At 44.1% G+C, this 23,779-nt stretch overlaps 1 protein-coding gene and 1 non-coding gene across 2 annotated transcripts in view; both read right to left on the bottom strand.

The window, feature by feature from the left end:
- The window catches only part of SCEL (sciellin), an 84,759-nt gene that overhangs the window by 37,887 nt on the left and 23,093 nt on the right, over positions 1–23,779 (bottom strand). Inside the window, exons 2-8 of the mRNA XM_056862127.1 lie at positions 20,513–20,569; positions 15,050–15,170; positions 10,452–10,514; positions 8,666–8,734; positions 5,922–5,990; positions 4,279–4,338; positions 3,519–3,587 (exon numbers count right to left, since the gene is read on the bottom strand). Coding sequence (XP_056718105.1) covers positions 3,519–3,587; positions 4,279–4,338; positions 5,922–5,990; positions 8,666–8,734; positions 10,452–10,514; positions 15,050–15,170; positions 20,513–20,569 — 508 coding nt within the window. The remainder of the gene's footprint in view (positions 1–3,518; positions 3,588–4,278; positions 4,339–5,921; positions 5,991–8,665; positions 8,735–10,451; positions 10,515–15,049; positions 15,171–20,512; positions 20,570–23,779) is intronic.
- Positions 7,666–7,738, bottom strand: TRNAF-GAA (transfer RNA phenylalanine (anticodon GAA)). Its single transcript has one exon. It is a non-coding gene; the product is annotated as a tRNA-Phe (tRNA).

Raw genomic sequence — 23,779 nt, 5'->3', positions numbered from 1 at the left:
ATTTTAATTCTGTAACTGATATGAATGTTTTTTAATGGCATTTGCCATATTAACCTATAACAGTTTAAGGTGTTGAAGGAACTTTATTATATCACCAATCCTTTCAACTCACCCCAACAGCACTGAAGGGTTGGGACTAAGAGACAATGGTCTGAATAAAGACACCACACAAAATTTGAACTCAGAACTTGCTAGTTTGCAGTTTGGCCCTTTAGACTAGTGGCTGTTAAACCTTCTAGACCCAGGACCCACCTTTAACCCCTAGGCTGCATCAAGGACCCCCTATGTTGTAAGCATGTGACGTAAGAGTCACATGATAGGAAGAGGAGGAGCACCTGCCTCTGCACCTGTCTCTGCACCTGCCTGTGCAAAAAAGGAACCCTTTCCGTTACTGAGTGACATCGTCTTGCAGTCCTATTACTACTGATAGAACAAGCAGAAAGGAAAATAAGGGGTGTGGCCCCCTTGGTGTCTACACACAGGCGTTAGCAACAAGTCCTTCCAAAAAGGAACCCACAAGAATCTCTTTCAGGGCTTCATGGGGGTCTGAGGTAGGGCTGTGCATATTGATATGCTAAACCGAAAAAGAATCGGAAAATACCTTTTCGGTATTTTTCAGGGGGTTTTTTTGTGTACCAAAAAATGGCTGCAATTAAAGGGAGCCGAAAAACAGATCCCCGAATAATTCCCTGAAGCAGCTAGCTAGGGTCCTTTAACTGAAGCCTGGTGAGGATTGAACCCATGACCTTCTGCATGCATCAAGCACAAGCCACCTACCCTCCAATGAAGGACATTGAGCCATTGGCAATTTTAGCATTCAAATGGGGTAACAGGAGAGGAAAAGAAAGAAAAGTAGCTCAGACTTTGAAGTTGCTGAAGATTTCTTTCTTTTGAACCATTCTAACCTTTCCAAAATCAATCAATCTGCAGGGTTTTAAAAAGCATTATCTACAAGAAAACTCACCACTCGCTTCTGCCATGACCCTGCCTCTTTCCATAGGCTTTTTTTTAGTGCTACTTTTTCAAGCAAACATTGTAACCCAGTGCCTGATTTCAGATTAGCATAAGCAAGAACTGAATTGTGGAAAATACTTGCGCACCCCTCTGAAGTGTAGTTCCTCTAACATCCATAATAAAATTAAACTGTTTTAATCAGTAGATTAATCTACTAAAATATAATTTGAAGAAGAAGAGTTGGTTTTTATACCCCGATTTTCTCTATTGTAAGGAGTCTCAAACCAGCTTACAATCACCTTCCCCATTCCCACAACAGACACTTTGTGGGGTAGGTGAGGCTGAGAGAGTTTGGAGAGAACTGTGACTAGAAGAAGTGTTGGTTTTTATACACCGACTTCCTCTCTCACTTAAGGGAGAATCAAACCGGCTTACAAACATCTTCCCTTCCCCTCCCCACGACAGACACCTTGTGAGGTAGGTGAGGCTGAGAGAGTGTGACTAGCCCAAGGTTACCCAGCTGGCTTCATGTGGAGGAGTGGGGAATCAAACCCTGTTCTCCAGATGAGAGTCCGCTGCTCTTAACCACTACGCCACGCTGGGGGGGGATGTTAAGAGCTGAGAGGTAAGGGTGTGTTTAATTTGGTTCTGGGGTGTTAATACAACATGGAATTTATAATATGTAATAGCCTTCGTTTATTCAAGAAGGGTAGCTATGTTAGTCTGTTGAAGCAAAACAAAACAGAAGTCTGTAAGACAGCTAGGGCTGCCAACCACCAGGTGGGACTGGGAGATCTCCCGGGATTATAACTGATCTGCAATCTACAGCAATCAGTTCTTGTGGAAGAAACGGCAGCTTTGGATAGTGGACTCTATGCATGAGCATCCCTGTTGAACTCTCTCCCCAGTCCAGACTCTGCCCTCCACCCCCAAATCTCCAGGAATTTCCCAGCTCAGAGCTGGTAACCCTAGCCTCATTTCTCCAGATGTCCTCTAACTGAAACCTGAAGAAGTGAGATCTGACTCATTAAAGCTTGTGCTATAATAAATGTTGTTAGCATTTCAAGTGCCACTGGACTTCTGTTTTGTTTAGCCTTTAAATTAAAATATAAACTAACTTGCCGCTCTCCTCAGTGTCTCAGGAAGGTACCTACTTTCAGGTCTTTGTAAGTTTAAATTCTTTAATTGGTTGAGATTCCTAATGGTGAGTATTTAAATGCTACGCCCCGAATCATTGACTTTATTGCCCATCTGAGACTGTTCAGAGTGCAATCGTAAGCAAAGTCACACCCTTCTAAGCTCACCGAAATCAATGGATTTATAAGGGCGTAATTCTCCTTGCATGAGCCCCGTGGCGCAGAGTGGTAAGCTGCAGTACTGCATTCCAAGCTCTGCTCACGACCTGAGATCGATCCCGACGGAAGTCGGTTTCAGGTACATAAGAACATAAGAAAGGCCCTGCTGGATCAGAACAAGGCCCATCAAGTCCAGCAGTCTGTTCACACAATGGCCAACCAGGTGCCTCTAGGAAGCCACTAACAAGACGACTCAAGGTAGCTCAAGGCTCAAGGTTGACTCAGCCTTCCATCCTTCCGAGGTCGGTAAAATGAGTACCCAGCTTGCTGGGTCGATGACTGGGGAAAGCACTGGCAAACCACCCTGTAATCAAAGTCTGCCTAGGAAACGTCAGGATGTGACGTCACCCCATGGGTCAGGAATGAGCCGGTGCTTGCACAGGGGACCTTTACCTTTTAAATTCTCCTTAGGACTGCTCTGTTAGTGTGTTGGCGTGAGACTCCACCTTATTTTTATTACCGACCGTCCGACTCAATACAAAATACAAATAATGGGCACATTCCTGCCAAAATTAAGCATATCGGCCTTTTAAATTTATCTTACTGAAACTAACGTGATTTTGGGTGAACTGAAGGTAACGTTTGCGGCTCTATTTACACACTTATACATTATTACCCCACAATGCCCAAACTCCTTTTGTGGTTTACAAACGTACACACACACACACACACACACACACACACACACACACACACACACAAAAGGTCAATTTTTCAAGCCTGGATAAATTTGTTGGTCAGACAGGAAGCCATGAGATTTCAAACAGCTGCGCAGAAGTTGCCAAAGTGACCCGAGGACAAATTGTTTTCAAGCATTTCCTAATATTTTAGAAGTGAACCTAGATTTTCATTTCCTTCTTTGCTCCTATGACCCATAGGTCCTGAGCAGTTATTTCTTAGAGGAAAATATGATGGAGAGATATTTGGATCCAATGTTATATTTGGATCTCCATCCATCAGCAAAAAGGGGACTATTTTGTTTCTTGTTATGGAGGCAGGAATTCTCGCCAGTATGGGGGTGATCCATTTATCTCGGTGGTGTTTAAGGAGGGGGCATTCCATCATCTTATGAGATAATGTGTCAATTTCTTTGAATTGCATGAGCAAAGTCTGTCAGAGCACGGTAGATTTCCATATCTTCCATTTAATACTGCTGAGGGTGCAGCATTTGAACCTAGACTCTGATTTTAAAAAACTTACAGTTCTTACCTTTTGTGGGGTTCCGTGTTGTCAAAGGTGGGCTTCTGACCAGGAACTGGGGGCGGCATCCATGACTGCCTGTTCAAAATTAACGGATAATTGCTTGTTTTGCTAGTTCTTTCATGTTAGGATGAAAGAAAATCTAAGATGCTTTGCAGCCTGTGAGTCAATTTAAATCCCCCTTCAACTCTCCCAACCAATGTGACTTTAAAATGTCCAACTGTTGCTGGATTGTGCCGATTAAGTTTTTCATTTCAACAAGATTCAAAGCTTGCCACAATGTATTTCTGCTTTTTTCCTCTCTTAATAAAAATTTCAGAGAGTAAATATTTTTCCAAGGCCCTTAGCATATGGCATCAACAGTCCGACCTGTGGACACAGATGCCATTTAAAAACGTTGTGAGGCCGCTGAAAGGACCTGGTGGTCTTGTCCCCTCCCCGTCACGTGCCTTTTCCTGTGCTCAAACAGCCATTGTTTTTGCACTTGAAAACGTGTGTGTTTGTGGAGGGTGGGGGACAAGATTGCCTGGCCCCACCATGCTGCCGGCCCAGTCAAGTTTGGGCCCTCATGACATTTTTAAACGACCAAATTTGGATTCTGTAACCTCTAGTTTTTACCCCAAGCTTATATAATTTTCTGGCATAAGGGTCAATTCTTCTACACCACTTAATATTTGGTCTCCCCGGGTCAGCTTCAATACTAAAACATTTATATTTATATCCACAGTGCATATTCCATGGCAGTAAGAATTAAGAAGTCTTTAAATACCTTTTCTTCTTCACTGGAGATGCGGCAATGCCCGTGGTCCCAGGTACAACTAATTCCTTGCTGAGAGAATGGAACAATTGAGTGTTTTCAAACGTAATTTAAGATCACAGAAAGATAGCAGCACGGTTTACCACAAGAATAGTCCTTCCTTGACAAGAACTAATGATGTGATTCATTTGATAATACAGGTAGAGTATCCCTTATCTGGACATCCCTTATCCAGACTGATCTGAAAACCGGACCCTTCGAGTCTGCATGCAAGCAAATCTATGCCGCCTACTTTCAATGTTTCCTCTTGCCTAAAAAAATTAAATACAGTGTACACTGCATCATAGATGGAGACCGAAAGCCTGCTGTTGTTAGTTTGTTGTTGCTCTTGTTTAACAGCTGATGCAGGTATTCTGGTGAGATAGTTACACCTTTGCTTTCTGATGGTTCAATGTACACAAAATCATTAAAAATGTTGTTTAAAATTACATTCAGGGTAGGTGTATAAGTGTATATAAAACATAAATGAACGTGGGTCCCATCCCCAAGATATCTCCTTATGTATATGCAAAAATTCCAAAACATTCCAATATACGAAAAGATTCAAAATACGGACCACTTTGGGTCCCAAGCAATCTGGATAAGGCATACTCAACCTCTATAACGAATACATTCAAAAGCCATGATACAAATTGGAAATTGACCTAGTTGGGTTTTTCAAATAGTTAATATTAAGTGTGCTTCATTTTATTATAAAAAATGCCAAATTTAACATTATTGAACTTGGCTTTCCCCCCATGTATTAATTCTGCAGCTGGCTGATTATTTGTTAATAATGGTAATGTTAAAAAATTTTAAGTAGATCGGTCTCTTTAAGAATGAACGATATCCTTCAAGTCTAGGAAGGAGATCCATCCTGATACCCAAGTGCTTCTAAATATCATGAGCCAGATGCTCTCTTGGGTGGCATCCTGTCCGTGACTACAGACCACGCTCCAGCTCTCAGTCTGCAGAATAAACATCAATAGCAATGCCAATCTGATCCTTGGGAATTCTGCCTAGGTAGAAAGGTGGAGGAGGAGGGCTGTGCTAAGCTACTGACCCAAGAAAATTACCTCTGTATTCACAAGTTCTAGTTGATATAAGAAGAAGAGTTGGTTTTTATATGCCGACTTTCTCTAAGGAAGAATCAAACCGGCCTACCTCACAGGGTGTCTGTTGTGGGGAGGTGAAGGGAAGGCGATTGTAAGCTGGTTTGAGACTCCTTAAAGGTAGAGAAAATCAGGGTATAAAAACCAACTCGTCCTCCTCCTCTTCCTCTTCTTCTGATCTGTCTGTCTGTCATATTTATACACCACCTTCCACCTGCCAAGACAGGGCTCAGGCAGTTTACATCAAAGAATAAAACAATAAGACACAATTGATTAACAAAATATGGGAACAAACAATAAAATTCGATATGATTCCCCCCAAAAAGGTAAAGGTAAAGGTCCCCTGTGCAAGCACCGGGTCATTCCTGACCCATGGGGTGACGCCACATCCCGACGGTTACTAGGCAGACCTTGTTGATGGGGTGGTTTGCCAGTGCCACCCCCAGATTCCCCCAAACAGGTCTAAAAATGAATTGAAGACTCTGAAGCAGTGCTTGTACATACCCATTATTTGGCCTGCTCGCCAAAGTGGGAAGGGTATTTGCTTTGTCATCATTATTCCTGTCAGAAATTCTAAACAAAGAGAAGTAGCAAAATTAAGGTGTTTTTTTTAAAACTGAAGAGCAGAAACAATCTTTTAAAAATGCCTGAAATAAAACGTCAACTTCAGACATTTCCTAGCAAAGCAGAAAAAGCTTGCTGCAACTGCAGCACACAGTTGTACAGTGATAATGAGGAGAAAGGGCTAGAATAACAGCTGACTCGATACAACGTTATTGCTTATTTGTTTGAAAAAGTTTGCCGGCTTTCAGAGTTATTTCAATTTAAGCTTTTCATGAAAGAAAAACCAATGAATTATTCAATGTCCCAATAATATTATTGTTAATTCCTCTCTAAATGAGTCTTGCACGATAAGGTGAGATATGAGTCTTGCATGATAAGGAGAGATATCAAATACTTTTGACAAGTCCTTTAATGAAGAAGTAAAGGGCCTTTTGCAATCAAAGCAATCCCTCGTTGCTCCATATGGAATTTCTTCACAGTGGTTTCTGGGGATCAATATGATTGGAAGAAGCTCTTCGTATATGATTCCTTGCGGAACACAGTTGAGGAGTTTACAGTCATTACTTCAAACCAGAGAAGGCGGTGTCACTGTGCTCAACATTGATTTCATTAAGCCATTAGATTTACATTAAAGAAAAGGCTTATGCCCTTTCCTGGCCTTTATAGATTTTATATCACTGTTGAAAAACCTTTTCCTGACTTCCATTGAAATGGTTCAGTTACCAAGCTCCTGGTATTAGGGCACTCAAGGTGATTTACAATTAAAAGTAGCCGTCTACCATATAATACAGACAACTAGGGAAGCCAGGTCTCCTACTCCTAATCACAGTGCATTCCTGAGGTTGGGGGCCAAAATTCCTTTGGAGGCAGCGTGACCCCTACGCTGGTGTCCATGCCACTTGCGCCATGCAAACTGGCACGGACGCCGGCACAGGGGCACTTATGCCGGCTTCCCTGGACCGGGGTGGCAGTGCAGCCCTCAGATGCCGGCGTGGCCTCCTGCTGGCGTTCTCCAAGCCGGTGTCTTGGAAGGCATTCCCAGGGCATTCTGGGGGGTGGAGCTGCCATTTGGAAAAAAAAGGGGAAACGGGGGGCTAGCATTGGGCTGTTGCTTGATGTCACTTCCAGCAGAAACCAGAAGTGGCGTCAAGATGTTGGGGGAGTCGCTCTAGGATCTGCCAAAAATGGTATGGTTTAATCTTAAAATAAAATGATATAATCCCATAGAGCAGAATCAGCATTTCCACCTAATGGTCATATGAGAACCAGACTAATAGAGAGACGTCCCTCTAATTTCCACCATAATTTTGATCCCCCCTCATCGAAATAGAATGATCTACAATGTCAGGCTGCTGGAAGACGTAGAAGGATCAATAAGAATGCATTACCCTTTCCCATCTGCCAAGTGGATTTCACCCAGCAAAGCTACTGAAGCCATTTCAGTCCCAAATAAGGCCTGACATTAAATTGAAATAGGTCATGGGCAGAGGTGTCATTCAGAAAATCCCGAAGTTGCTCTGCTACGCCACCTTACTCAAAACCACACATGAACACATGAAGCTGCCTTATACTGAATCAGACCCTCGGTCCATCAAAGTCAGTGTCGTCTGCTCAGACTGGCAGCAGCTCTCCAGGGTCTCAGGTAGAGGTCCTTCACATCACCTATTTGCCTAGTCCCTTTAATTGGAGATGCCAGGGATTGAACCTGGGACCCTTCTGCATTTCAAGCAGATGCTCTACCACTGAGCCACAGCCCCTTATCTAGAAGTACAATTCAGTACTTCTAGATAAACTGACAAAATATCTTTGCAAGGCATTTATTACTTATCACATCTGTGTCCTACCCTTTCTCCAAGGAACCCAGAACTTCAGAAGAGGGGTTATTCCAATGTATCATCACAACACCACTGTGGGGTAAATTACTGTTCAGTCTCAGCACAGTTACACCTTTCCAAGTCCATTGAAGTCAACAGGCTTACAAGGATGTAGCTCTGTTCACGACTGCACCGTGAGGATGAGAGATAGCAATTTGCCCACAGTCCTCTAGTGAGCTTTGTAAATGAACGTGGATTTGAACGTAGGTCTAGCTAGTCCAAGTGCAACTATTTCCTGTACCCGGGTTTTCCCACACCACAGGTATACAGAGTGATTGAAATAACAAGCACAGCCATTTTTAGCCATCCAAGAGCCTCATTCCATTCAATCATGGTAATGTAGACCAGCAGAGGGGATATGATAACCATGTTCAAGTATTTGAGGAGCTGTCATACAGAGGATGGTGCTGAATTGTTTTCTGTTGCCCAAGAAGGTCGGACCAGAAACAACGGGTTGAAATTAAATCAAAAGAGTTTCCGTCTAGACATTAGGAAGAATTTTCTAACGGTTACAGCAGTTCCTCAGTGGAACAGGCTTCCTCGGGAGGTGGTAAGCTCTCCTTCCATGGAGGTTTTTAAGAAGAGGTTAGATGGCCATCTGTCAGCAATGCTGATTCTGTGACCTTAGGCAGATGATGAGAGGGAGGGCATCTTGGCCATCTTCTGGTCACTGTGTGTGTGTGTGGGGGGAGGTAGTTGTGAATTTCCTGCATTGTGCAGGGGGCTGGACTTGATGACCCTGGTGGTCCCCTCCAACTCTATGATTCTATGAAATGCAAGACAATAAAATAGCACCTGTAAGTCCCATACCTATTTAAAGTAGTATCCGATCTATACCGGCTAAGCAAAGCTTTCTGTTCATCCTTTTCATCTGCATTCCTGTCATTAAGAGAGATGAGTTAATTATCGTTAACAGAAGGATTTTAAAGACATTAAATATGACTTTCAACCACCAAAATAAACCAATTAATCTGCCAGCTGGTTGACCTTTGATATTCTGAATTATGAATACGTTATTCTATCTTAGTTGAGGTGATTATTTGAGGATATTTAATACATGTTATAGTTTTTCTTGACTATTAATAAGTAAATGACTGATGGGAAACTGGCTGCATACTTCCACAAAATCATCAAGTTTGTGCACGTGAGCACATAGTCATATCCTGAGTAGTAAATATTCTACCACCGTTGTTTAGTCCAATTTCATTTATTTGAATGTGGGCTGATTTAACCATGATGATAAATCCCTAATGCAATATAATTTTTCACTACCCTTGGCAATTGAGAAGAAGAAGAAGAAGACTTGGTTTTCATATGCCGATTTTCTCTAACTTTTTTGTAAGGAGAATCAAACCGGTTTACAATCTCTTTCCTTCCCCTCCCCACAACAGACACCTTGTGAGGTTGGTGAGGCTGAGAGAGCTCTAAGAGAACTGTGACAAGCCCAAGGTCACCCAGCTGGCTTCTTGTGTAGGAGTGAGGAACCCAATCCAGTTCAGAAGAAGAAGAAGAGTTGGTTTTTATATGCCGACTTTCTCTACCAGTTAAGGGACAGTCAAACTGGCTTATAATCACCTTCCCTTCCCCTCTCCCCAAAAGACATCCTGTGAGGTAGGTGGGGCTGAGAGAGCTCTAACAGAGCTGTAACTTGCCCATGGTCAACCAACTGGTTTAGTGTGTAGGAGTGGGGAAACAAATCCAGTTCATCAGATTAGAGTCCACTGCTCATGTGGAGAAGTGGAGAAACAAACCCAGCTCTCCAGATTACAGTCCGCCACTCTTAACCACTACACCACGCTGGCTCTTTAATAAACAGTAAAGTTCAATCAATAACCACCACTCTCTTACCTCTTTAAGTAGGCCATTCTATAAAATGGGAGCACTGACTGAAAAAGCTCACGTGTGGGCAGAGACAGAATGAACAACTCTAGGGGGAGGTACATTAAGCAGCAGCTGGTCCAAGGAGCATAACTGAAGCGTGGGTCTACACTGGAAGAGGCCATGCTTCAGAAATGGGTGCCCTAGGTCCTATAAGGCTTGAAAGTTCAAAACCAGCCCCTTAAAATGAACTTGAAAATCAAAGTTAATGTTCCAAGTCAGGCATAATTTGTCCAAATCAGCTTACCCAGCCCACACATAGGCCATTTGAACATAATAATCGACCATGGCAAATGCCATTAAGAGATCCAAGAGAATCAAAAGAGATACTTTACTGTCACCCAGATGTAAATGCAGATTGTCTATCAGAACAAGGCTGTTTCTGTTCTAAAATGAGCCTGAAGTCAGATTGAAATGAAGAAGACCCTACAGTCTCCCTCACATCCTTGAAAATGGATATTTGGATCAGGCTTTTCAAGTTTGGTGTGTAGGATAAATCTGCATTCCTATAGCTCCAACAGAAATGTAACCCCCCCCCGGTTTCTCTGTTCCCCCAAACCCAAACCACCGCTCTTAACCACTACACCCCGCTGGCTCTCTAACATAATAGTGTATGTTAAGTAAATTAAATATTATCCAGAGCAAACATATGTAGGCTTCATTTCTGTTACAGTTTAGAAAAATGGGTGGGGCGGTACAGACTGACATGTTACTATACCTGTGTAAGCTGTCTTGTGACTTGTATTGGTTAAGGACAACTTTGCCATAGTTTTCTTCAACGCTGCAAAAGAAGACACATTTGACATCATCATCATTTACATAGTGCCTAAAGACTACAAACTTGGCACCGCTCAGGTTTCAACTCTAAAACACCAAGCAGAGGGAAGAAGAAGGAACAATATAAGGAACAAAGAGGGGGGAAATGCGGAGGGGAAAATATTCAAGGAGAAACATTTCCACAGAGTTTGGGGGGGGGGGGGAAACGCAAATAAATTTACTTCTCTAATATCTTTTTCTCATCTCTTCCAAATCCATTGTAGTATGATAAGCACTGGACAGATGTTCAAATACAGCCAAAAGACACTTTCGCACGTTTTATGAGTACACATAGAGCCTTTCGTGGGGCTTGTAATGTTGTGATGCTTTTGGTGCACGCAACAGACCGACGACATACACTGTGACTTGATGTCACCTACAATTTGGCTTCTTAGAAGCTGGAATTCTGCAGGTGCTTTTCAGCTTTGTTGGGCTAGTCATCAAACATACAACAAAGAAATGCCGAAGAACAAGAGACTATGGAATGAAGGCTGTCCATACGGAAAGCTGATAGGAAGAAAGTAGATTCCTTTGAAACGTGGTGTTGGAGGAGTGTTACGGGTGCCTGGACTGCAAAAAAAACAAAACCAAAACAGTGGGTTCTAGATCAGATCAAGCCTGAACTGACCCTAGAAGCTAAAATGACTAAAGTGAGGCTGTCATACTTTGGTCACATTATGAGAAGACAAGAGTCACTGGAAAAGACAGTCATGCTAAGAAAAGTTGAAGGCAGCAGGAAAACAGGGAAGACCCAACAAGAGATGGATTGACTCTATAAAGGAAGCCACGGCCCTCAATTTGCAAGACCTGAGCAAGGCTGTTAAAGATAGGACATTTTGGAAGACGTTGATTCATAGGGTCGCCACGAGTCGGAAGCGACTTGACGGCACTTAACACACACATATGGAATTACCTGGTTCTAACAAGTGCAGTAAAGGCATGGTTGAGCCATTTAGTGTTTGCTCATGCTTGTTCCAGGAATCACTGACCTCTGGCACGTTATACGTGCAAGGCAGGAGATCCCATGATGTAGCAACCTTGTTGAGACTAAGCAGGGCTAGGTGTGTTCAGTGGTCGAATGGCAGATCTTTTGGGAACCCTATGAGTTTCATGTTGGAAGAAAGGTGGGATATATACACACACATATACATATGTGTGTGTGTATATACACATATATATGTATGTATAACAACAATGTATGATTCCTCCAGCTTGCTCCTTGTGGTTATTATAATCTGCAGCAAATAAATGGAGCTAGGGAACCCCTTAACCTGATAAACCTGTATCTTGCGTCATCGTTGCTCTCCTAGCATGGAATCCCTCAGTGCTGCAGAGGATTCTGGGAAATGTTCACACACTCTCCATTCCTGCAGGCCAGGCCTGATGGACCTCATTGTCACAATTAGGCTTGCCAACCTCCAGGTGGTGGCTGGAGATCCCCTGCTATTACAACTGATCTCCAGGCGACAAAGGTCAGTTCACCTGGAGAAAATGGCTGCTTTGGAAGGTGAACTCTATGGCATTATACCCCACTGAAGTCCCTCCCCTCCTCAAACCTCGCTTTCCTCAGGCTCCACCACCAAAATCTCCAAGTATTTCGCGATCTGGAGCTGGCAACTAGGGGAGTGCATCAGATAAAGCCGAACTGGAACCCCCCTGCCCCGAAAAATACCAAAAAATAAAAGGGAGCTGAAAAGCAGATCCTGAATAATGCTTTCGTCCCACGACCATTTTTAATCCCTCTCTCCCTCCCTTACTTGCTGGCTGGGTTTGCCGCCACATCCAAAGTCCACATGGTCTTTAGATAGGGTTGCCAGGTCCCTCTTCACCACTGGCAAGAGGTTTGGGGGGCGAAGTCTGAAGAGGGAGGGGTATGGGGAGGGACTTCAATGCCACAGAGTCCAATTGCCAAAGCGGCCATTTTCTCCAGGGGAACTGATCTCTATCGGCTGGAGATCAGTTGTAATAGCAGGAGATCGCCAGCTAATGCCTGGAGGTTGGCAACCCTAACATCAGAGGCGGCAACAATGCAGGCAGAACTGAAGGCTGGGCTCGCTTCAAGTCCATCCTTCAGCTCTGCATCGCTATTTTTCAGCTTTTTCCGGCTTTTTTTGAACATTTCCTGGTCTATTCAACTCGGAAAATACCAGGGGGTGGGGAATGGTGCACAATGGCAACCCTAGTCATAATGCATGAACGCAGACTGTGCCTTAACTAAGCATAAAGCTCCCCTGCCACTGTCCGTTGTAAGGATTAGTAATGAAGGGATGCCTTTTCTATCTACCTTCTCATTGAGGAACCTCAATATACTTCTGAATAAATCTTCCTGGAAGAACCATTACAAGAAACAGATTGGGTATCACAGAAGCTTCCTGGTTGTTGGAGAACGAACAGATGCATGCCAGATCTACATTCGTTTTATCCTTTTTTATAAGCAATCTGCCATCTGCAGGGAAATCCTGCGGTCAGCGACTCTTGCAGAATACTTCATGTTGCAAGCTCTCTCGAAAGCAACGTTAAACATCCAATCGCTTGAGTTACCTGTGACTAAATTTGAACTTTCTCCTGCGGTACTTTGATCTCTTTTGATCTTCAGCACATTCCCCTGGGAGAATTTCCAGTACAAAAACACACACACTCCTTGTGACCAGCCTCCCACCCCCTCTCCCGTTCGAAGCTGTTGGCTTTATCAAGAGCAGCAAGCGCAGGCAAGAGCCTTTGCATGAAGGATGAAGGCTACCCAACAGGTCTGCTATCTAAATCCTACATGCTTTATTTAATGAAGACCTTATTGATCTAGGAAGATGATTTCCTCTTTGGATCCTAGAGCCAAATCCCAAAGAAGCCCATGCAACCAAAGAAAAAGAGGACTGTGTCTTCGTTAGACCAATTTCTGGAGGACTGGTTCATCAATGGCTATGAGCCTTGATAGCTAAAGGGAACAACTGACATTTGGAGTCATTGGTCATTTATGCATGGGAGTTTTACCCGAGGTTCGTTGCTGGCTGGGGCCACACTTTCCCATTGGGAATCTATGCACCAGCAATATCCAAGCTCAAATCAAGTCCCCGCCCCTTTAAATGCTGATTTGTAGTTGGCTTACTTGTAGTGCTTACTGTGAGAGAAAATCCCACCAACTCAACTGCCACATAAAAAAGCATTTTAAGAACAACATAAAAAACAAAGCAATCTGAAAGGAAGGAGGGGGGAATCCAAGCCTCAGTTTTAAAAAGATTTTCTTCTGCTCAGAAAGAGCTCCGAGGAAGCAGGAAGTATTTCAATTCCCTCCTCTGGACATGCTGCTTTGTAATTGGCTGTGAGAGAAACAAGCTTGCATCTCCTGGACTTTGCCTTATGCATGGGGATTTCACCCGGGCTTTGCTCAGGGAAGGTGGAAGAGTCGGGTTAACAGAGGAATGGGAAAACCAGGGCATTGCGAGGGCTGGGCACGAAGTCATCTCTAATAGATGGAAAATTCACGCATAACTCCAAGGAACAACCGAGACAGATCGGGGCAAACGTGAGTGAAAGTACCCATGCATAAACGACCAAGGACTCTCAGAAAACCTATTTCTAGATGCAAACAATGGGAGTGGGGGTGCTTTAATGCATGAGGATTTTCTAAAAGCATCTGGCTGGCAGCTGTAGGAGACAGGATTAGGGTTGCCAAGTGCCAGCTGGTGGCGGGCAAACCCCGGCTAATCCACCTGGCTGCCCGCCAACCAGCTGAGGGGTGGCGGGCAACATGTGGCCATTGGCCATTGGACTCTATGGCATTGAAGTCCTTCCCCTCCCCAAACCCGGATCTTTTCAGGCTCTGCCATAGAAACCTCCCGCCAATGGCAAAGAGGGACCTGGCAACCCTAGTTCACATGGAGAAAATGGCCGCTTTGGCAATTGGACTCTATGGCATTGAAGCCCTTTCCCAAACCCCACCCTCCTCAGGCTGTGCCCCAAAAACCTCCCACTGGTGGAGAAGAGAGACCTGGCAACCCTACATGTGTAAAAGACCAAATACTTTACGCCTGATTTCCTTTAAAAGAAGGCTTCGCAAAGAGATTGCATCTGCCAGGAAGATTTATGGAGGAAGAGCCTTGCGGCAGGCTCAGGAAACCTTCTTCACGAGGGCCTGCACAACACGCTTAACCCAGCACACCACTATGTGTCATGCCCCCACCCCGGGGGCTCAGTAAGCTTCCTGATTTTGCTTCCTATGGCGAGATTCCGAAACAAGGGGATGATTAAACAAATAAATAAGCAAAGCCCCCTCCCGCGATATATGGCTTCTTGGCTGGCTTCGCCTTGATAAATCACAACTTGTGCAAGCCTTCCTTAAAGGGTTCATGAGGGAAACTCGGGTAATGAAAACTGCATTTGCAAGAGATTAACCAATTAAAAAAAAAAGCTAGAAATCTAGATTTATGAAATAAGTAAAGCCTAGAAAACGAAGGTAGTGACAACAACCTCCTTGGCAAAAGCCAAAGTGTGTTCCTTCCTTACTTTTCCTCTTCTGGTCGTTTCTTTATCCAGCTGTTATCTTGCAAGAGCGTCCTCCCCCGCTTGTTGACCTCATTGAGAACTTGCTGCCTGCTCTTCATTGCAAGGGAAGCGTTCTTGGCATCTATTGGTGCAAAGACATGTATATTAGAAGTGGCTCCACAAAAATGTTAAGGTTTTCCCCGTAGGCTAGCCCTGAATTCACAGGCTAACTTTTTTTTGCATTACACTTACACCTCATAAAAGCCCATTGCAAATGGAGCACAGCAATCAAGTCTATCGGAGTTAGGGTTGCCACCTTCAGGTACTAGCTGGAAATCTCCTGCTATTGCAACTGATCTCCAGTCGATAGAGATCAGTTGACCTGGAGAAAATGGCCGCTTTGGCAATTGGAATCTCTGGCGTTGAAGTTCGGGTTACCAGGTCCCTCTTCACCACCGGCAGGAGGGAGGGTTTTAGGGCAGAGCCTGAGGAGGGCGGGGTTTGGGGACGGGAGGGACTTCAATGCCATAAAGTCCAATTGCCAAAGCGACTATTTTCTCCAGGGGAGATCTCTATCGGCTGGAGATCAGTTGTAATAGCAGGAGATCTCCAGCTAGTACCTGGAGGTTGAGATAAATATGCACAAGTACTAACAAAGTATGGCTGAGTAAACAATAGTACAAGGCTCAAACACTCAAATAGCAAAGATGTATATTTGAAAGTTACAATAGTGAAAGTGCAGGAAGTGACAAAAAGGAAACTTAACACAAAATCTATTCACTAAGATCTAAAGGTCGATAAATATGATGAAGTCAATAATTATGTCTCGATAGAATCTTTAAAAGTTCATAATAAATATATTCAAATCCTTGCGTTGTGGAGACAGAAGTCAGGAGAAGACGGAACGCGGTCCGGATGCCTTGCGTTTTCGCCGTCCCTCAGGGCGGCTTCTTCAGCTCTCTGTTATAAACAGAAACTGTTCTCCTTAAATATTCATTCAGCAGTTTCTTAGATATAAAATCTCAGGTGGACTCTTCCTGCTCCCAACTGGGCTGCTCAGTGAAAATGCTTGCTAACTCAAACACAGGTGTTTGAGTTAGCAAGCATTTTCACTGAGCAGCCCAGTTGGGAGCAGGAAGAGTCCACCTGAGATTTTATATCTAAGAAACTGCTGAATGAATATTTAAGGAGAACAGTTTCTGTTTATAACAGAGAGCTGAAGAAGCCGCCCTGAGGGACGGCGAAAACGCAAGGCATCCGGACCGCGTTCCGTCTTCTCCTGACTTCTGTCTCCACAACGCAAGGATTTGAATATATTTATTATGAACTTTTAAAGATTCTATCGAGACATAATTATTGACTTCATCATATTTATCGACCTTTAGATCTTAGTGAATAGATTTTGTGTTAAGTTTCCTTTTTGTCACTTCCTGCACTTTCACTATTGTAACTTTCAAATATACATCTTTGCTATTTGAGTGTTTGAGCCTTGTACTATTGTTTACTCAGCAGTACCTGGAGGTTGGCAACCCTATTTAAACTTGATACTGTGGCTGTAAGAAATACCTACTGTGTGGCATTCAAGGCAGTCAGTTTCTCAAATAGAAGCCAAAACGTTGCAAAAACGGCACAATTTGCATGGTGTCCCTGGTGAACTGTAAAAGTATAATTTGACCAGTGTAAACCTAACCTAAGAGCCCCGTGGCGCAGAGTGGTAAGCTGCAGTGCTGCAGTCCAAGCTCTGCTCATGACCTGAGTTTGATTGCGACAGAAGTTGGTTTCAGGTAGCTCAAGGTTGACTCAGCCTGCCATCCTTCCGAGGTCGGTAAAATGAGGACCCAGCTTGCTGGGGGTAAAGAGAAGATGACTGGGGAAGGCACTGGCAAACCACCCCGTAAACAAAGTCTGCCTAGAAAATGTCGTGATGTGATGTCACCCCATGGGTCAGGAATGACCCGGTGCTTGCACAGGGGACCTTTACCTTTTTTAAACCTAACCTACTGATGATGCTCTGCTCCACAGTCTCAGTGAACTGCGGCTATACAAGAGCCACAAGCGAGGGTGCAGTCATGCTAACAAGAGGAGCACGAGCAAGGAGAGGAAACTGTGGGCAAAGGGAAGGGACAACCTGAAAATGTGCTTTTGCAAATAGACAAAACACGACACTTACAGGTGCCTGTAAGTATACATGACGATAAAGCCATTGAACTATCAGTGCGCCATAATTGGTTCCCTGAAATGGAAGTGCTAAGGATCAAACCAGTGAAGCCAAAGAGCCACATCATTGTTCCCTTGGAAATCTCCTTGCAAAACACAGACAGCATCTGTGTTGCCAAAGTAATGATGTGCCATTGTTTCTAATAAAACCTCCATCTAAAATAGTAATTAAGTGTTCCCTTTTAGCTTGTACAATTATCCTTAGCCTGGGCATGTGCACACAGGCTGTGAGGAGGGTGTGGAAATTAGGAAAGCTTTTCATTTCCCTCGAAGGGAAATCAGGATGGTAGGCATTTGCCTATAGGACTCTTAACCTATATAGCTTGCCTATATAGATCTTAACTCTTTTTATATATATATATATATAGTTCTTTTTTATATATAGCTCTTATCTCTCTCTCTCTCTCTCTCTCTCGCTCTCGCTCTCGCTCTCGCTCTCGCTCTCGCTCTCGCTCTCGCTCTCTCTCTCTCTCTCTTTTTGCTATCAAGTTGCAGCTGACTTATGGGAAACCCAGAATCCGGAAAATACGGGCAAAATGCGGAGAAACGTGTGGGGAGTGTGAGGCAACCTTTGACGGCCGGGAAAGGCATGCATAATCAAAAGGAAGCCCCCAAACAGTTGGCATGGGTGACCACGGAGAAACAGCACTGCATAAATGGCCATAGTGGTGCAGAATCACAGAATATGAATTTGGACAATCAGACTGATCAGCCAGCTAACCCTCCCCTCCCCAAACCCCGTCTTCCTCAGGCTCCGCCCCAAAAACCTCCCGCTGGTGGTGAAGAGGGACCTGGCAACCCTACTTTCTATCCATAACTGCTTTCTATCCATTACTGCTTTCTATCCATAACCAGTACAATCTCTTTCTGCAGAACAGTTAACTAAAAAATTTTATCACAGTCAAATTAAATAATTTTGACCAAATGAAATAAAACAGCACTTGTGTCCATATTGCTCCCCGTACAGTTTTTCTTCGGTTTAAAAGAACCGTAAAAAAAAGAGAACAATGCAGAGAATACAAGGCCATGTCTTGGAGGAAAACCCCCATTTTTCGTCCATAAATAGTTGGGGCATAATCCAGTAAAAGTAATGCGCTTTTAAATTCCATTGTTTTTAAAATGAGACAGTTAATCTTTACTTTTTCCCACTGGTGTTAGAAATACTTATTGTTAGCTAGATCATTCCTTGTGCTTTGCCTTTTGGAACAATGGGGAACAGCGCTCATAAGTGCGTTTTTATTTTCTAACAGCAACAGCAAATGTTTACTCAGCATTTTTACTAACTACTGAAATTGGGCCTTTTATTCCATATATGTTAAGAAAGTATTAATAATGGGACTGGTCTCTGTTTTAGCATCTGTATGATTTTTGAGGCCAGCCTGTGTATGGATGACTGAGCATTTTTGGGTTGCATCCAACTGCCGTTTTCTGCCAACAGAAGGGCACTTCCATTGGCCAACCAAGGGTGGCAATTTTCACCAATATCTTCTCTCTCTGCACACCCCCGCTTTACCCCCATTCTGTTTGTGAGTGCCCCCAACCCACAGGAGCAGAATTCGGCGGGTGGGGAGAGGCTCAGTAGGGGTGCAGCAGAAAAGAAGAAGAGGGAAAGTGGGATTCCATGAGTTTCATTTGCTCGCATGTTCTTGGATATAACCCATTTTGTTTGTGGGGTACCGCTAGGGTTGCCAGGTCCCCCCTCTCCTCCAGTGGGAGGCTTTTGTGGCTGAGCTGAGGGGATCGCGTGCGTGTCACTTCTGGTTTACACCTGGAAGTGCCCCACCGCGAGGGGCCTTTTACCACTCAAACTGGGAGCTTGAGTGGTAAAAGGCCCCTTGCGATGCGTTTACACTCAGAAGTGCCGCATAGCAAGGGGCCCTTTACCACTCAAACTCACAGTTTGAGTGGTAAGAGGGGCCCCTCACGATGCAGCGCTTCCGGGTGTAAACCAGAAGTGACGTGCCGCCGTGTGCAGGTGCACATGCATGTTTGCCCGCCGACCCTCAGCTGGTCGGTGGGCAGAGGGGTGGATCAGCAGGGGTTTGTCCGCCACCACCGGGCACTTGGCAACCCTAGATACTGCAGGTTGAACATAGAATGTGTGTGTGTGTGTACATGCGCGTGCCATCAGGTCACGGCTGATTTATGGCGACCCCGTAGGGTTTTCAAGGCAAGAGATGCTGGGAGGTGGTGTGCCATTGCCTGCCTCGGTGTGGGCTAAGAGAGTTTGGAGAGAACTGTGACTGGCCCATGATCACCCAGCAGGCTTCATGCGGAGGAGCGGGAAAATCAAACCCGGTTCTCCAGATCAGAGTCCACTGCTCTTAACCACTACACCACTCTGGCTCTCATGAACATACTAGTACCAATACAGGCAGAGGTTCACGGGCAGCTATCAACTGCTATATAACATCATTGTTGCTGCCTCTATCTGCCAAGTGGGCCTCCATCGTTCATTATAAGAAAGAAATTAACCAGCACATATTTGAACCTGAAATCCTGTTTTAAGTTCAAAGGCTCAGAAAGTATTTTAGTAAGTCTGTATGACACTGCATTTGCAGTAAAGCGCTACAGGCATTCCTCGTTTTATCGCACTTCACTTTATCGCACTTCACAAATATTGCGTTTTCGAGCCTGTTTATCGGTGCCATTTTTCCAACAGCATGTGCTCGCTTCGTGTCTCTGGCCTTTTACGCATGGCTGTTTCCCTCATGGTCACCCATCTGATGACTTTGGGTCTTTGTGTTGATTGTGTTGATGCCGTTTCCAATCGTCAGGGGTCACCTCACTCTCCCCTGGGTTTCCCCGCGTTTTGTGAAAAAACAGGTCCCTGAAAACGCGGGCAAAACACGGGGATACAAGTGGGGAGAGCGAGGCGACCTCTGACGGTCAGAAATGGCATGCATAATCAAAACAAAGAACTGAAGTCATCCGAGGAGTGACCGGGAGGGAAACAGCCCCGCATAAAAGGCTTCTGTGTCACATTTTGGTAATTATCGCAATATTTCAAACTTTTCCATTATTATTGCAGTACATTTTTTAACACATTGCAATTTCACTCTTATGTAGACTACAGTATAGTGTAAACATGACTTTTATATGCACTGGGAAACCAAAAAAATTGTGTGACTTGCTTTATTGCAATAATCGCTTTCTTGCAGTGGTCAGGAATGGAACCTGCAATATCTCCGAGTTATGCTTGTAAGTTTTCCCCCCTATTGCTTGACCACCTGAAGAGAAGCAGAAGAGGAAGAGTATCAACATTACCTCTTTGGTTGGGAGATGATTGTGCAACGTTGAATGTTGACATCTTGTTCACAGATTCTTATCTTCTGGGGAAAAATGTAAAGTAAGTGCCAGTCTGTGGAAAGTGTTTCTTATCTGGACAAACTTAGAAACAGTAGCTATTCCTTACTCCCCAATTTAAGAACATAAGAACATAGGAAAGGCCCTGCTGGATCAGACCAAGGTCCCTCAAGTCCAGCAGTCTGTTCACACACTGGCCAACCAGGTGCCTCTAGGAAGCCACAACAAGATGACTGCATCTTTAACAAAACATAATCCAATAGAGCTGTTTCTAATAGTCATGTAAGACTTGACTCGCACATCGCTCAGATGTGTGGAAGGGAATCCCTCCAGGCTTGCCAACCTCCAGGTGGGGCCTGAAGAACTCTCAGAATTACAAGCGATCTCAATATGACAGAGACCAGTTCCCCCCTGAGAAAACGGCTACTTTGCCCAGAAGATAACAGGTCTGGAGGGAAATTGCTTCCTGACCCCAAAGTGGCCATTGGCATTACCCTGGGCATGTAAGGAAAGGCCACGAGAGCCAAACACTAACCAACTCTTCCTGCCCTCCCTCTTATAGTCTGTCTAAGTTCATAGGATCAGCATTGCTCTCAGATGGCCATCTAGCCTCTGCTTAAGAACCTCCAAAGAAGGAGAGCCCATCATCTCCCGAGGAAGTCTGTTCCACTGAGGAACCGCTCCATCAGGAAGTTCTTCCTAATATTTAGCCAAAAACTCTTTTGATTTAATTGCAACCCGTTGGTTCTGGTCTGACCTTCTGGGGCAATAGAAAACAACTTCTATATGACAGCCCTTCAAGTACTTGAAGATGGTTATCATATCACCTCTCTGTCGTCTCCTCTTCAGGCTAAACATACCGAGTTCCTTCAGCCTTTCCTCATAAGACTTGGTCTCCAGACCCATTATGTCTAATACTGTAACAAAATCAAATTGAGGCCAAAAAAGCCTTGGACTTTCCAAAGTGATTTGAATCAGGCCAAATACAAACTTGAGAATTCATGCTGTAGGTAATATAAACATTACAGCATCCATGTCCTTTTGATTTATCTTTGGATACAAATCATCCATTGGCACAGTAAAATATACAGAATGACTGCAAGCTTTAGTACCCGCTCAACAGCAAAATAAAGCTCAAGGCTATAGTAAAATTCTCTGAGAATAAATTATGTAATGGCTTTTGGGCATTATCCCAACACAGACTGGAGACCATTATTTCTAAAGGATCAGATGAGTATCTTGGAAAACACCCAAATTTTCTCTCATGGTTTAAGCCAATGGTTCCCAAACATTTCGGGCCACCGCCCCCTTGGTTCGACAAACTCAGCCCCAGTGCTCCCTACCCTATCCAACAACACAGTTGAAGGGGCCCACCTCTGGCACTCCCTTGCTGCCCCCTTGCCTCTTAGTTCCCCCCTAGGTAATCCCCCCCATGGGGTGGTACTGCCCACTTTGAGAACCACTGTTTAAGCCATCGGAGTAGCTGCCATGGTAATATATACATATATATACATACATACATACTCACACACACACACACACACATATATATACTTGACTGGTTTTTTTTTAAAGGATGGCATCGACTTGTTTTCTGTGCTCTCTATTTTACTTAGTTTCTGAATCAGAGGAACAATATGATTTTCACAAGCATTGTGTTCCGGTAATACTTTATCCATGGGCCTTTATACACCTCTGGCACAAGTCTGTGTCCAACTCTGCAGTTCTGAAGGCTTAAGGGCAGTGACGTTTTTGGGGCATGGACGCATAATAATGTGTTGGAGGAGAGTGTTATGGATACAGTGGACAGCCAAAAAGACAAATAAGTTGGTTCTAGATCAAATCAAGCCTAAACTGTCCCTAGAAGCTAAAATGACTAAACTGAGGCTGTCGTACTTTGGTCACAATGAAGATAAGAGTCACTGGAAAAGACCATAATGCTAGGAAAAGTTTAAGGCAGCAGGAAAAGAGGAAGACCCAACATGAGATGGATTGATTCCATAAAGGAAGCCACGGCCCTCAGTTTGCAAAACCTGAGCAAGGCTATTAACGATAGAACATTTTGGAGGACACTGATTCACAGACTTGCTATGAGTCGGAAGTGACTTGACGGCACTAAAAATACACACACAACTGTGTATCAACACAGATACTCAAACAGCATCTTCCAAATTCTAAAATTATCTGGCTGGACTTGCTTCTTTCTCTCTTGTGAATAAACCCCAGTAATCACAATGCCAAGAGCAGGAAACAAAGGTGATAGCAAAAACACAGTGGGAGTCAGCTCATGTTACTATCTTTGTTTCTTTTGTTTCTTAATTTTACTTTTGTACAAACTCACTATGTTATGCTAGGGAGTGACAAAAGGAAGTGATGTTTAATGAAAGAATGTCGGTATATTAAAAAAATAAGCAACTATAGACCAAAAGCACAGAAGTTATTGCATGTACAAGAAAGAAGAAGAGTTGGTTTTTATATGCCGACTTTACCACTTAAGGAAGAATCAAACCAGCTTACAATCACCTTCTCTTCCCCTCCCCACAACAGACACCCTGTGAGGTAGGTGGGGCTGAGAGACTGTGACTAGCCCAAGGTCACCCAGCTGGCTTCATGTGTAGGAGTGGGAAAACAAATCCAGTTCACCAGATTAGCCTCCGCCGCTCATGTGGAGGAGTGAGGGAATCAAACCCGGTTCTCCAGATTAGAGTCCGCCACTCCAAACCACTGCTCTTAACCACTAAACCACACTGGCTCTCAGAATAACCCTGGCTCTGAAAATGGCACGGAATCACAAGCACAGTTGAAATAGGGGCCACATCATAGTGATGTTCACCATAGCTCAGTGACAGAGCATCTGCTTGGCATGCAGAAGGTCCCAGGTTCAATCCCCGGCATCTCCAGTTAAAGGGACTAGGCAAGAACGTGACGTGAAAGACCTCTGTCTGATACCCTGGAGAGCCGCTGTCGGTCTGAGTAGACAATACTGACTTTGATGGACCAAGGGTCTGATTCAGTATAAGGCAGCTTCATGTGTGTAAATGGACTATGCAGAAAATGGCTGGCCTTCCCAAACCAAGCACTCTCTCTTCTGGAAGCACCCAACAGTAGAAATAGCATTTTTTGAACCCAACAATTGAGCAGTAAGACAGCAGTTGAGAGGGAGGGCACCTTGAGCGAAAAGGGGAAAGGTTACGCATCCCTTCCCGCAATCAAATTTGCAACCCCCAA

The sequence above is a fragment of the Euleptes europaea genome, chromosome 16 (assembly GCF_029931775.1).
Source record: "Euleptes europaea isolate rEulEur1 chromosome 16, rEulEur1.hap1, whole genome shotgun sequence".
Classification (NCBI taxonomy): Eukaryota; Metazoa; Chordata; class Lepidosauria; order Squamata; family Sphaerodactylidae; genus Euleptes; species Euleptes europaea.
The sequence above is the reverse complement of the archived record's forward strand: the minus strand, read 5'-3'. Positions and strand labels throughout refer to the sequence as shown.